The 14,799-nt window shown below is 36.2% G+C and overlaps 1 protein-coding gene across 4 annotated transcripts in view; it reads right to left on the bottom strand.

Annotated features, from left to right (window-relative positions):
• TTN (titin) overlaps positions 1 to 14,799 on the bottom strand; it is a 269,746-nt gene that overhangs the window by 201,441 nt on the left and 53,506 nt on the right. For 3 of the 4 annotated variants that reach the window (XM_032293067.1, XM_032293068.1, XM_032293069.1), the window contains 2 exons: positions 14,283 to 14,339; positions 257 to 3,037 (listed from right to left, as the gene is read on the bottom strand). In XM_032293067.1, coding sequence (XP_032148958.1) covers positions 257 to 3,037; positions 14,283 to 14,339 — 2,838 coding nt within the window. Of the gene's footprint in view, positions 1 to 256; positions 3,038 to 5,798; positions 13,197 to 14,282; positions 14,340 to 14,799 lie in introns of those variants that run through there. The other variant, XM_032293071.1, reaches the window with a different exon arrangement.

Here is a 14,799-nt window from a genome sequence, read left to right as displayed (position 1 = left end):
AGCTTATCTATTGGTATTATGAAACATATGAAAATATGTTTTACTTTTAAAATAAGTAGTATCATGGATATGATAGCATAGCACCCAACAGGATGGTAAGGGAAAAGGTGAGTTCATAACCATGATTGTGTCTGTGATTTCATACTCACTCCAAATAAATTACATTCTGGAAGTGGCAGATAAGTGAAAATTTAAGTGATGCAACCTAAATCCAGTGAATGTTAGCACTTGATCTACTTAATCCTTAAAATCCAACCTCTTTTTACTACAGTAAGTTTTGCTGAAGTTGCTGTTTTTCCGCTGTCATTCAAGGCCTCACAGACATACTCTCCTTGATGGTCTTCGATATTTACTTTGTCGATGACTAGTGTATACGTATTTTGATCTTGTGAACACTTGAACTTTTCATCTGAAGGCACCAATTTATTCTCAAAATACCAATTCACCTCTTTAGCATTTGTTATGGATGTTGTGAGGTGTACAATGTCACCTTCCTCAGAAACGGTATCCACTAAGGGTGTAAGTATCACAGGGCCATCCTCTTTGATTAAGCCACCCTCAGCTTCCTGTATCTTTACTGTACCAACTTCCTCAGTAGCACTTTCAGAGGAGGACTCTTCTTTTTCTTCTGATGGTTTCAGACTCTCGTCATGTTTTTCATCAGCGACAACAGCTGAAGCAACCCCGTCAGTGACAGTTGTGGCATCCAAATATTTAATCTGACTTTGCACATTAAAAGAACTGACCTCTTCAGTTGAGATAAGATATTTAGATTCAACTTCTGGTTCAGTAATGGGTTCAACCTTCTGCGAACCTGAAAAAGAATCCATTTCTTCCTGCAAACTTGTTTTGACTCCTTGCTGAATTCTAGGACCCTCAGCTGTTAGGATGTTTATTTCCTCAAATATAATAGCACACAAAGCGTCCTTAAGTTCCATTTTCAGGTTAGCTGTTTGAGGATCGATATCTTCAATAATGATGGTTACTTCTTCTGTTAGAGACTTCGCTGAGGTAATAAGGTACATGCACATGATGTGTCTGGGCTCTTGGGTGATGTTTACAGCCTTGACCTCCACCTTTTCAATGTTTCTTAGCCACTCAGAGAAAAGACCTGGTTGCTCACTGGCCATGGCTGCTTGCAAAGCCCTGCGGATTTGAATTTTCAGGTTTAATCGCTGCTCTTCTATACTGCCAGAAAGGAAGCTTTCCTTAGAAAGAATTTCCCTTTCCTGTACCTCCTGCACTTCCTTTATTGCCCCGGGCTCTCTTTCACACTCAATGATTTGGTCTGGGGGCATCACCACGTTGTCAGAATGCTCTTCTTTGAGCAGTACCTGGTTTTCTTCCAGTGCTAGCGGAAATCTTAAGGACTTGCCTTCCTCAATTCTGACCGCAGAATCTTGCCCTGCATTTTCCAGTGGATTTGCACTTTCCATCAGAATTTCACCTCCTTCTGTGCATGAGTGTTCTGAAGGGAGTAGGGGCTCATAGTTTACCTGAGAGATCATGACATCAGGACTCTGGAGACTCTCCACATGTCCCTCAGCTAAGTTCAGACTCAAGATGAGCGTGCTTTGTGCCTCTTGCTTTTGAAGAGTCATTCTTTGCTCTTTGTTGGCATCAGCTACCCTCTTTTCTTTTGGTAAAAGTACTTCCTCAGCCACAGAGGTTAGATAAGAATGCACTGGAGGTTCTATTGAAGACTGTGGGTAATTCCCTTCAGGTTCGGCTAATAAAGTTTTCAGATGCTCAACTGTTAATGAATTAGTTTGTTCTATGGACATGGCACTTGGGAAGATTTTCTCAGTATCTGATAGAACCGCCTGTGACTCAGGCTCTTCAAGCATTAGAATTCCTTCTTTGGAGAAGGTATTCTGGGACTGTACAATCTGCAGCTGGAGGTTGGGAGATGGCTCCTGGAGAGGCTGAGAGTGAACACTGCCATTAATGAAAAGAAATTCCCTGGTGCTTTCAGGAGTGGGCTTGTCTTGCTCCAAAATGGATTGCAATTCCTGAGCTCCCAAAGGAAGCTGACTGTTCAATTCACTGGCTTTAGCAATATGCTCATAAGATAGTAGCTGGTTTTCTTCTGTAATTAAAACAGGTTTCAAAATGCTGTCTTTTACAAACCTTGCAATTTCCTGCTCTGAGTCAAGTGCCTCAACTGCAGGACCCTTTAAGGATGCCTGTGGAAAATCCTCAGGAGCCTCCGGGATGGACTGTGCCTTGCAGGGGGTATCAGTCATGTCTGTGTCTTCCAGAAACACAAGCAGCTCTGCTGTACAGGTGGACTCACCCCACATGTTCTCCGCTTTGCAGACGTAGAGGCCACTGTCTTCTCTCTGAGGGTCATTCACAATGAAAGTCCCAGAGCCATCGGGGTTATGAATGATAGTGTAATAAACACTGGTGCAAAGCTGCTTGTTTTCTTTGAACCACGCAACAGTAGGGGTAGGCTCTCCAACCACTGTGTACTCAAAGATGGCAGGAAGCCCTTGAGCACAGCAAACTGCTTTTAACTGCTTAAGGAAGTGAGGAGGACAAGGACCTCCAAGCTTTTCCAGAGATTTTGCCACTGCTGATTCTGTTTCAGTGTCTTTGTGACCCTCTCCTTTGGAATTTATTTTTAGATAGGCGCTACATATTGTCTTTCCATAGTCATTACTGGCCATACATGTATATTCTCCCTCATCCTCAGATTTGGTGAACAGAATGATCAGGCTATAATCATCACCATCAAAAACAAATTTGTAGTCAGCAGAAGGGGTTAACAGCACTCCATTAAAGAACCACTGAATTTTAGGTTTGGGGATGCCAATGACAGTTACAGACAGTGTAGCAACATCCCCTATGCTTATATCAGCATTTGACACTTCTTTGATGAAAACTGGGACAGTGCCTTCCTTTTTCGAATCAAATTTAGTTGAGTAAACTGGAGGTTCAGACAAAAGTTCAAGTGTTTCATTTATATTAGATAATTGAAGTTCGGAGCTATGAAGTCCTTCCTCCTCAGCAGACAGAAAAGAACTAGAAAACTCTGTATGGGGAAAAATGATTATTATTTTACTACAAAATTTTATTTAACATAAAAGTAGAAATCAAAGAATTAGACACCAGTTGATGGCCTTCTTCTGGTTTATTCCTGGAATGACTAGATTATTCTAAGATTAAGTTATCAAAAAGTGCATTTCTAAATTTTTCTTAGCTTAACATATAAAATTATACAAAATTATAGATATGTTACAAATGCAATTTTTGATCCACTTTGCCTGTATTAGAGATCATTAAGTTTTAAAGATGTTCTCATGAGTTTTTCTTGAGATATAATTCCAATTCTAAAGTTTGAAAAATTGCTAATTAAATAGTTACAATAATCCAGAATTATTCAAATCAACTTCTAAATGGATCCAAAATTGCTATTTATATTTAGGGTTTTCTTGAGTTTAAGAATAATCTTCTTTGTTAAAGACTGATTGTTTCCAGAATAAAACATGAGTGTCCTAATTACTGCTCTAAAGTTATTCTTAAAAATAAGAGGTTACAGGAAATATTTAATTTGGATTTGTAAGAGAACAATTGTTTTCAGTTTCTACAAATGCAGGCCTTCTTTCACCTGTGTAAATCACCATATTACTAGAACAAAGCCTTTACAATAAGGCATTAATCAAGAAAATAAAAGAATCAAAAGTAAAAGAAAATGACTCCAATATTAAAAGTTCCTTGTATTTTATTTTGTAAGAAGAGCTGTACAGAACCACTGAGAAAGAAACAAAGCAGTGCATAACAGAGACTAAACAGTACCCCGGATGACAGGATGAAAGACATGTAATTTCAAACAAGGCATTCAATTTTTTATTAATCCTGTTAGGTATATAGAACAGGCCTGTTATTAGTAGTCTTATTGCCTTAGCAAAAGGTAATTTTATGATTTTATTAGATGACTTCACTTGCATCACATGAAATAGACTTACACCTTAATTCCTTTCTGGTATAGTGTATAAGCATTAAAAGACAGAACTCAAATGTCTGTTGGCTGTAAAAATGCTAGAGAAACTCATCTATAGCATGTAGAATACATATTCAGTTATTTATTATTTTAAGTAAATCATAAAACATTGAGTAATTTTACACATTAATGGTGACCACTTAACTTTGCATTTAATCTACAATATATAATTCATGTTACATTTCCTTTCACTTGAACTCACAAAATATCTGTAAAGCGAATGAATGTGAATACAGTTAAAATATTCTTATTCAATAGTAAGTTGAAATATTTTCAAATGTTTTCCCCTACTTCAAGCCATGGTATTATTAGCCATAAAAAGGAAAGTAAATGAAATTTAAATGGGCTGAAACTTGAATGGTGTAGTTAAAAAAAACAACATGCAGTGGTAGCAGCTATTAATTGTCTAAACTCAACTATGTGCAATACAATAAATTCTTTATCCAGAATCAAAGAAATTAATATTTCAGGGTTTTATGTTATGTGCCATTGAGTCAGAAAATAAAAAATTCCATTTCATTATCTATGACAATTAAAATAAGCCAAGGCTTACTTTTCTTTATTCAGTCACTGTTATTCTGCATATACTCAAGTTCATCGTACTTGAAACTAACAGAATCACAGAATTCTAATGAGAAAAATCAAACAAAGCCCTCTTTCTTATATGAATAAGTGTTTTCGGCTCTTCCTTAAATCCAGTAGGACATTAAAACATTTTTCTATTTCTCTCTCTCTCTTTTTTGAATAAATAAGATTTGAACTGTTGCTGTGCTATATGTTTGAGTGAAGTATGCCTGTTATGTTTGGTTCAATCTGAATTTCTAATTGATTTTAACATCCGTTATGTGACTAAGAGCAGAATAAATCCTTGTTGCTAAGCTATATAATTAGTTTTATTTCAGGAATTTGTGATGTGATATATTACACGGTGTTGAAATTATTATCAGAGGTATTGTATGCTCACTGGTTGGAACAGGAATGTTTGTTCCACAGTTGTGTATCTATGCTGATGAGTTATGGTGGCTCAAACAGATACATCAAAATTATTTTTGTGAGGGAGGCAGGGGAAGCCTAGCTGCTCTGCCTATTTTCTGTACATTACCTCTACTGCTTCTTTAATTTGGATAGCTGTTAAGAGAATTCCCCTGTTGGGAACAAAGATTGACAGATAAAAGAAACAAAATAAACGTAATTGGATGTATTAATTCTTTTGAAAATTAAATTTAAATTAAATGTTTATATTTAAAATTAAAATTATTGTTTTAAATATGATCATGGTACTTAAATATTGTTCAATGCAGGTGAAAAATATAGCCATTAAATAACAGTAAGTAACTTAAGAGGTGGAGGGAGGTAAAATTTATCTTTCATTATAATATCCTTTCTCTCGTCCTTTGTTACAAAATTAAAATTTATTCTAAATTGTATTAAGAATAATTACTATTAGGATATACAGGCTTATATTGTTGAATGAACACCCCTGAGGTCTTTTGGGCCTACCCCTCATTTTCAGAATTTTTTAATATTTGTGGAGTCTTGTATGAGAAGACATAGGTCCACATTGGTATACAGGTAAGATGTTAGGGAGTATGTTATTTTACTGCTATTTTAACTTTAAAAGATGAAATTGAAGTCACTTAGAAACAAACATCATAATAAAAACTGAATTCTTATTAATTTATATTAAAGGTGAAATTCAGTGAAACTGACAGGAAAGCTCTTGTTATTCATGTACAATCTGAAATACAAATTATCATATTGTCTCAATTCTAAAAATACCCCACCTTCTTTTAATTTTAAAGACTCTGAAATCAGAATACAGTTTTAAAATCTATATGTAAACACAATATGGGTAGTTTCCCTTTTTTCCCCAGGCCAATACTAAATTATTGCTGTATTTTACACTTAATGTCATCTCAAAAATTGAGAAAAGGTATCTCCAAAAGTGGAAAGATCTTTATTTGCTTATTCTGCAAATGTCTAGGTGAACCCTGCCCACAAAGAACACAATTGGTTCCTTAAAGCCAGTGAGAATTAAAAACTTATGAAGAGGAATATGAATAATGAAAATATTTTTAAAAGAGGTAAAGTTAATATATTAAGATTGAAATATCAAACAGATTATAGAATTAGTTACCAATTGAGAGAAGTTGGTTTTTGTTGTTTGTTTTGCCTATTCTAAGTCGAAGTAAATAAACACAGGTTTGATGCAAAAGGGTTACAATTCCAAAAATAACTTAGAATGGGAGCAGAGAGGAGAATTGCCCTTACCAATCTGTCTGCATGGTCATCTGACATGGTCTTCAATTTTACATTCTACTTTTGCATATATAGTATATCTGCTAAAAGAGAGTGCATTCTGCTGAAATGCTTTGTGGAGGAGGAATGAGGGTAAATAGAAGTACAAACAATTAGGTAACCAAGGAGAGATTTAATTGTGTTTAATGTTACATAGCATGATTGACACAAGAGATGATTTTAAAGTTGAGATAACAAAATATTTACACGTATTACAAAGACGGGATTTCTACATAGAGATTATTTCTCCAGGGGTCTCCAGAGTAATGCATTCCAATATGGTAGACCTATTTGGAAGTTTATTAGAGCCATATAATTTGGAAAATATGAAAGCACTCAGATTAATTCTAATAATTACTGAGGCACTAAAACGTTACATTTTAAGTTAAGGTGAGTGCTGCAAAGGTCTCAGCCATTCCTGATTTGTTTGTAGCTACACACCTGTACTCTCCTTCATCATTCTTTACTAAGCTTGTTATAAACAGGTTGTGGAATCCTGTGCCACTTTCCTCAACACTGAACCTTCTTCCTTGGACCAATTTCCCATCTTTGTACCAGTAAACCGTGGGTCTTGGAGAGCCACGAACTAAACACTGAAAATATGCTGCTGTGCCTATGGGTGCATAACAGTCAGAAATACCTTTGATAAACCTGGGAGGCCCTTCCACCACCTGAAATTCAAAAAAACTGTCTGCGTAGTTGCTCTTTAAGATCAGTTCTTCTGTAAAACTGCTTAAAGTCACTTTGCTTTTCTTTGCTGTCATAGCAAATATTTTGGAATCTCCCATGGTGAGGAATCCCCGACAGATAGCCTCTCCTACACAATTCACAGCTCTGCACCTATATGTTGCACTATCAGAAAGACAGACATTTCGAATTTTGAGAGTGTGACTTCCCTTCTCTTCACTAATCACATATTTAATATTATCTGGCTCAATACACATATATTCCTTGTACCACTTAACTTCAGGAGTGGGGATGCCTATGACTGAACATTTGAATACAGCATCTGAATTTTCTGGAATTTTAAAATCGCAAATAGGCAGTATAAAGCGAGGAGGCATTTCAAACACTTCTAAGTCAATTTTTAGTTCTTTGTCTTCTCCCTCCCTTGAATCCATATTCGGCTCTACAAAATTCAGTGGAAGAACATCTAGACTCACAATCATGCTTTTATGGTCAGGAGTAAATTCGGGAACTGTCACTATTTTCACCTGCTTCTCAAATTCTTTAACGTCTTTTTCACTTAATTCAACTTCCAGCACAATTTCTTGAGGAGAAGGTGTTCTCGATGATGTGGTGTTTTCCAAATCAAACTCCATGATATGCTGATGTGTTACTGGAGGTGGGAGTGCTACCACTCTATTTTCTTGGGGCATTATGTCTACATTTGCAAAGCTCTTTGCTTCTCCTATGATGTTTACAGCATGGCACATGTACTCTCCCCCGTCTCCTTTTTGAATGTTAGAAATTTCCAATGAACACACATTACCCACCCTTTCCATTTTGATTCTTTCATCTGGCTCTAGTAAAGATTTATTTCGATACCATTTCACACCAGGAACTGGAAGACCTTCAACTTCAACAATGAAGCCTAGTGTTGTGTTTTCATATACCTTCCTTTTGGTCAGAGGTTCAATAAAAGATGGAGGCATTTCATTGTCTTTTGGCTCAATGGCTTCACTGGGCGTGCCAAATGAATCAGAACGCCATATTTCATAAGCTGAACCTCTCTCTTCTGTAGGTGTATAGAAATGTTCATTTGGTGTACTGTCTTCCCTTTCTATTTTTGATGGGTATGTTTTAAAAGTACCAGTGGGGTTTGGTCCTCCAGTAGGAATAGAATATCTCTCTAGTGCCTCCCCTGGAGGTGTGGAATATCTCTCTAGAATCTCTCCTGGGGGTGTAGAATATCTCTCTAAAGTCTCTCCTGGGGGTGTAGAATATCTCTCTAGAGTCTCTCCTGGGGGTGTGGAATATCTCTCCAGAGACTCTCCTGGGGGTGTGGAATATCTCTCTATTGCCTCCTCTGGGGGTGTGGAATATCTCTCCAGAGACTCTCCTGGAGGTGTGGAATATCTCTCTAGTGCCTCCCCTGGGGGTGTGGAGTATCTTTCTCCTATTTCACCTTCAGAAGGTGTTGAATATCTTTCAGCAGCTTCCCCTAAAGGTGTGGAATATCTTTCAACCATCTCATCTCCTGAAAGTATTGAGGGTTGTTTATTTATATCTGAAGGATTAAAAGATAAGTCAGGGGACTTTGGACATTCAACAGATGATGGTGGGGTGTAAAACTGATCTAACTCAGAGATTTCTTCACTGGTTGTACTTCCCACACCAATGGAAATGTCAGACTCAGGAGAAAATGGACGACCTAGTAATTCCTGTTTCTGGTTGTAGTATTCATACACAGTGTTGAAAGTTACTTCTTCCACTTCCATTGAAGTAATTGATTCACTCTGGACAAGCTTTTCCTGGTCTCTTGTGTCTTTAATTTCAGGAACCTCATGCTTTCCAGCAGTGAGTAAATATTGTGTTAGGGGGGTCTCAGATTCTGCTACCTCAGTGGTATGTACCTCATCCAATTTAGGAATATTTTGAGAAAGATAAGTTTCTGTCATTTCGCTTTCTATAGTGGAGAAAGAAGTTTCCTTTTGAACTTGAACTTCTTCATAACATCTTTTTTCTCCAGAGGCATCAATGTTTGTATTTATTTGTTCACCTGGATTCTGTTGTTCTTCAGTCATCAAGAATGGGAAGCACTGACTCAGGGAGAGCTGTCTCTGGAGTGCATCAGCTTCCTGAACATCACCTCTGTGGTCTTCCAAAGTGGCATCTGGATATTCCTGTGTCCCACAATCCTGCTTTGGAAATGATGCCAACTCTGGTTCTAAAGTGCATTCTTCTTTCATTTCACCAACCTCTAAAGGCTTTTCCTCACTTGCTGCTTTTTTCAAATGTGAGATGAAACTTCCGTCTCCATTTTCTAGGGAACAATATTTCTCAGAAAGATCAGTTTCTTCTGAGGTTAGAAGTAGGGCACCTGATTCACTATGGATTTCTTCAGAAAAGGATTTAAGAGAAAGATCAGTTTTTAAAGTGTCTAAGTTTTGTTCCTGTACATGTTGGACTTCTTTCTCTAAAGAAAAGGAATTTTCATCAATACTATTTTTCTCCACCATAGTTCTATTTGAAAGCTCCAGACTGGAAGAAATTTCTTGACTGGTAAATACATTATTTTGCACATTTTTTTTAGAGGTACTCTGTGCATCAGGTTGTAATGTTTCAGGGCTGGGAACTTTTTCTTTATAAAGTGTTTCCTGCTGTTCCCTAGTTTCTCGCCCTTGAAACTCCATGGTGGGTTCTCCTATATGAGAATACATTTGTTTTAGATCAAACACAATGTTCTCAGTATCAGCTGTTTCAGAAGGAGGATGTTGGATTTTAAAATAAGCTTCTTCTGGTTGACCACTATGTAATTCTTGGAATTTCACAACTGAATGTTCTATTTGAGAGTGAAACTGCTTTAAGTCAAATCTAACAGGTGATTCATGTTCAGCTCTTTCAGAAATTGCAGTTTTATCTATAAGACTTATTTTTTCCTGTTGTTCCCTCTCTTGTACTTCAAATTCCTTATGAGTTTGAGAGGAAAGTAGCTTTAAATTCATTGCAATGTTAGATGAATCTGGTTCAGTATTTGGAGACAGTTTCTCTGCCTGATGCATGTTTACATTTAGATTACTTGATCTTGATTCTCTTTGCTTTAATGAAAAGGCTTTGTCATCAATCTTCCTTTGAGGAAGATTAACAAATGATGTTCTGGTAGGTCTTTTTTCTAGAACTCCCTTTTCTACATGTAATTTTTCAAATTCGTTAATTCTGTGCTTCACCTTTTTCCACGGGTAGTGTATCTCTTCACCAAAGGATTCTTCATATACAATGGCAGATGAATCTTTTGCATAACTGTCAGAAATTCTCTCGGAGTGGACATTTGGTAAACAGCCACTTCGGGCACATTCTTGTACATTTTCTTGTTCTGATCTACCAAGTTTTTCAAAATTGTTTCTTACATCTTTCTTAATAGTGACATCACTGAAATAATCAGCAAATGGATAAACGGTACCCTCTGCTTGGTGCAACTTTGATTTTTCACTTACATGTCTCTCTTTCCCTTCATCCTGACACTGTATGAATTTAGCCCTGATGGGCTTGTTGATTCTCATGGATCTTGAAGCACCATGCACAAATCTGGGTAGTTTTTCTCTAGAAGGTATGCAACACACCTGGTCTTTCTTATCTATCAGCTCAGTGGTCTCAAGGCTTTGAAAATAGTCCTTTACTGAATATTCTTTTACATTCATCCAGGGAGTAAAGGGACCAGCTGGATAATCATAAAAATGTGCCCTCACAGATTCCCCCTGGACTTGTACTTGCTGATCTCTGGAATATTTTCCATAAATTTCACCAGTGTTTTTGAATTGATCATTTCCCCTATAAGTAACAGACTCCACTGTTAGATCTGAAACACTTTCAACTGTTCCTGAATTGTTTTCAGCAACACATTTATATTTTCCAGAATCTTGAGAATTAACATCCTTAATATATAATCTGTGGCTACAATTAACTTCTTCAAACTGAAACTTCTGGTTCTGCTTTAAAAGGACTCCATTTTGAAACCATGTTATAACTGGCTGGGGCGCACCAGATATTAAACATTCAAGAATTATGGAATCCCCTTCTCTACACCTGGCACTCTTTGGCATTTCTTGTAACATTTTTGGTGGCTCGATAATAATATCAGACAAAAATACAAATTTGTGTTTTGGTGACTGAGTAACTTGATCTTGAGGCATTGCTTCAGGTTCTAGCTCCTCAGTTTGAAACATTTCTTTAGACTCTTTATCCTGTTCTGGGATAGGAGTAGCTGCTGTTACCTGAATTTCTACAGGAAAGGAAAGCAATTCTGTGTCTCCAGAGGGAGGAACTGGTGGGTTGGTTTTTAACATATGAAGATTTGTTTGGCCCTCTTGACTCATAGATGGATGGGAGCCTTTTGCTTGGTCAAACACCAGTGCTAGCTCTTCTTCCTCATCAAAGTAGTCATGGAACACTGGGACTTTATGTGCTTTGACATCATGCTTTTGTTTTGCTTTCACTTTAAGCATACCAGTTGTTTTTACTGTTCCATATTGGTTAAACAGCACACAAGTAATAGAACCTTCATTCTGATGATGAACAGAAGAAAAAGTTAATATTGAATAGTTTTCCAAAGAATGAATAATAAAGTTTTGATTACGTGGGATTGGTATGTCATTGTTATACCACGTGACTATAGGTTGAGGATATCCTTGAAAATGACACACAAAATTACAACTGTGACCTTCATAAACTTCTTGAGATTCAATTTCTTGAAGAAATGAAGGTGGGCAACGTTGTGGGCGTTTTCGAAAAGAATTTTCAAAAAACCTCATATTTTCTTCCTTCTGTTCTGTTTTGAATTCATCAACTTTTGTAGAAGCAGAGAGTTGTACTTCTCTTAAATCATCCTTTCTTATTCTTTCACTACCTATTTCTTCACTTTCTTCAATATTTACAAGTGTACCAAAAGGTTCAGCGGCATCTGGTGTAATAGCTTGAGACACCTTTCCAGGAGTCTCATATACTTCCTCCTTCTCATATATATTAGCGATATATGTGGATGACTCTCCAATTGTTGTGTTGGCCATAATTTCTTCCAGCTGTTCTCTTGCTTGGGTATTTTCATTTACTAGAATTTCACCATATAAATGATCTTTTGGTAGACTTTCTTTTACCAATGCCTCTTGGCTCATTCTTATTTCATTTTGGCAAATTTCTTCAACAACAATAGTTTGAAAGCTTGAGGAAAGTTCCTCAGACTCTATATTTTGATCCATTTGATTAGAAAGGGCGTGTGGATTTTGCACAATACTCTCAGCTGAATTATCCACCTCATAACTTTCATCTAGATCAGACATAGATCTGGCTTTCGTGTCTTCTCTAGGGAACAGAATATCTGTATCACCAGCCTCACTTCTCCAAGTTCTTGAGCTTATTTCAGAAGATGTATCTAAAAGAGATAATCTCCTTTTCTCCATTAACATTTTTCTAGCCTCCCTTAAACGTTGCAGCTTCATTTTGGTCTCCTTGTCCAGGAAACTTTCACCTACGTTAAGCCATCCTCTTATGTCAGATTTACTTTTTAAATATTCTTCATCATACATGTAATCTGTTTTCTTAGCAGAACTCATTGTCTTAAAATGTATAGTTCTCATCATTCCCTTTTGTTCTACATCTTGTTTTTTGTTAAAAGGAGAGCCAGTAAACCTCAGGTCAACCTTTATCCTATCTTCTCCCCTTTCAGCTAAAGCCTCCATATTTTCCTGTGTCTGTTGTGCTCTTTTCAGAAATTCTAAATATTTTTCATCTTGCCCTTTTTGGATAACAAGTAACGAGGCAGTTGATTCAGCAGACCCTTCACTATTAACTGCTAGTAACCTATAACTTCCAGAATCTCTGCCTTGGACCCTTTTAATCTCTAAACTGGAAGAATGATGATGTAAATCACTCTCAGCTTTTATAACCCGACGAAGACCTATTGGGATGGGCCGATTGTTATGAAACCAAGTCATTTCTGGAGTTGGACAGGCAATTAATCTACATGTAAAAACAACTGGTTCACCCTCTAAAACATATTTAAACATAAGTTTTTGGGTAAAGGAAGGCTTAAAATATTCAGGCCAGGAGCTTGTAGATGATATTCTACTTGCATATCTTTTAGCAGTCATGGAGCTGTGGTCTACGTCTTCAGAATCTGAAAAGGCGTCACGCGTATCCCTCTCTGAATGTTCAGATTCCCCCTCGGAGAATAATTCTGGAAAAAAACATAAGACCTTTTACTATTTTCCATAGAATTTGAAAAAGTTGAAAGTAAATAAAATTGCAAAATAGGAAATAAAATAAATTGCATGCTACAGATCTCACAAATCCATAAAAAAATTCACTCACCATATTTGTTCGAATAAACGCAACACCATGCTCTGTTTAAAAGATTCTGACACGAAAATCGTTCGTTGTCTGGTCTTTTCTTCAAACTGTTGAAATTTCTTCTTGAACAAGCAAAAATGCATTTCAAAATAACATGTTCCTGTGCATACTTGTCTTGAGAGCAGGAAAACTTTGTTCTTTTGATAGCTAAGTGGAAAATCTTACCTGACTTGCAGAGAGTGGAATAAACGCCCTTTCTGATTCTTTTGATTGTAGATTAAATTGTTATATTTTTGAGAATTAACTATTTAATGAGTATATACAAGAACTATAACCATAAGTAATTAGCTAAAATAAAATGAGAAGGCGTTTATTCGAACTAATACAGCCATAAAGTCACAATGTTATGCAAAAAAAAGCAGGCAATAAGGATCACATAAGGCAGCTATCTGCAAGCCAGTGTAAGAGACATATCAATGTTAAAATGATATATGTGCATGAAGTGTAAACCGGATGGGAATGTAATGTTTTCACACAACCTCAATAAAGTAGCATTTCAATCATAATTCATTCATGACATTGCATTCTGAGAATGACAGCTACGTTATTGTCTATCGTTCAATTTAATTCACTGTGATTTTGAAAACAAACTTCTACTTCATGATTTCATGCATTAGGATGACAACTTTTCCTAATACACACTTTTGAAAATGACTGCACACCTAAAGCTGAATATGATTGATAAATTTTAAATACAAAATTTCAAATTCCCTTACAATAAATTACTGTGCAATGCATGTAACCATCAACATACTAAACCAAGCATGCCACAAAGTAATATATACTCTAAGAGATATATTTGTAAATCTATGTCATTTTTTTTCTCAATAATACTAAGAGAAAGAAGGCAACTCAAGGATCCTATTAATCCTTTAGAATTTCTACTTAAATCTCACATTCATTATAACAATACCTTTCATTTCCATCTCAATCTCCTGTTCAATCCTCTCATGCAAAATTGATTCAGGAGCTAAAACAGAAAAACATATGAAGAGATTTTAGTGACTAATTGCATGTGCCTTCTGTACCAATTCATGACTTACATGATTAAAATTTTCTTTTACTATAATAATGGAAAAATGCATTCCCCAAATTTACCAAAAAGTCCATGCCAAACAAACTAATGAGCTGATAAAACACATGACAATGTTGACAGAAAGATTTAAAACATTTTATTTTAGGTTCTTCCTGAAATCTCCACTTTTAGTTCTAGAATTCCCCATGCCTTTGCATGCATTCAGAAAGCAATCTACAAACCAAAGGAATATTATTTTCTAAAAAATGTCCTATTGACTAAACACTTTATAAGAGATGAAATCACATTTAGAAAGAACATGCATTTTCTAAATTGTTACTTTAGTAGAGGGCAATTCTCAGTTTTTCCTGCTAGTAAATACTCCTTTGATTTGAACCACCTTTCAAACTTTAAA

Source organism: Sapajus apella, unplaced genomic scaffold (genome assembly GCF_009761245.1).
Source record: "Sapajus apella isolate SASKATOON/1434 unplaced genomic scaffold, GSC_monkey_1.0 scaffold28, whole genome shotgun sequence".
Lineage (NCBI taxonomy): Eukaryota > Metazoa > Chordata > Mammalia > Primates > Cebidae > Sapajus > Sapajus apella.
Note: the sequence above shows the minus strand (reverse complement) of the source record. Positions and strands in the feature narration are given on the sequence as shown.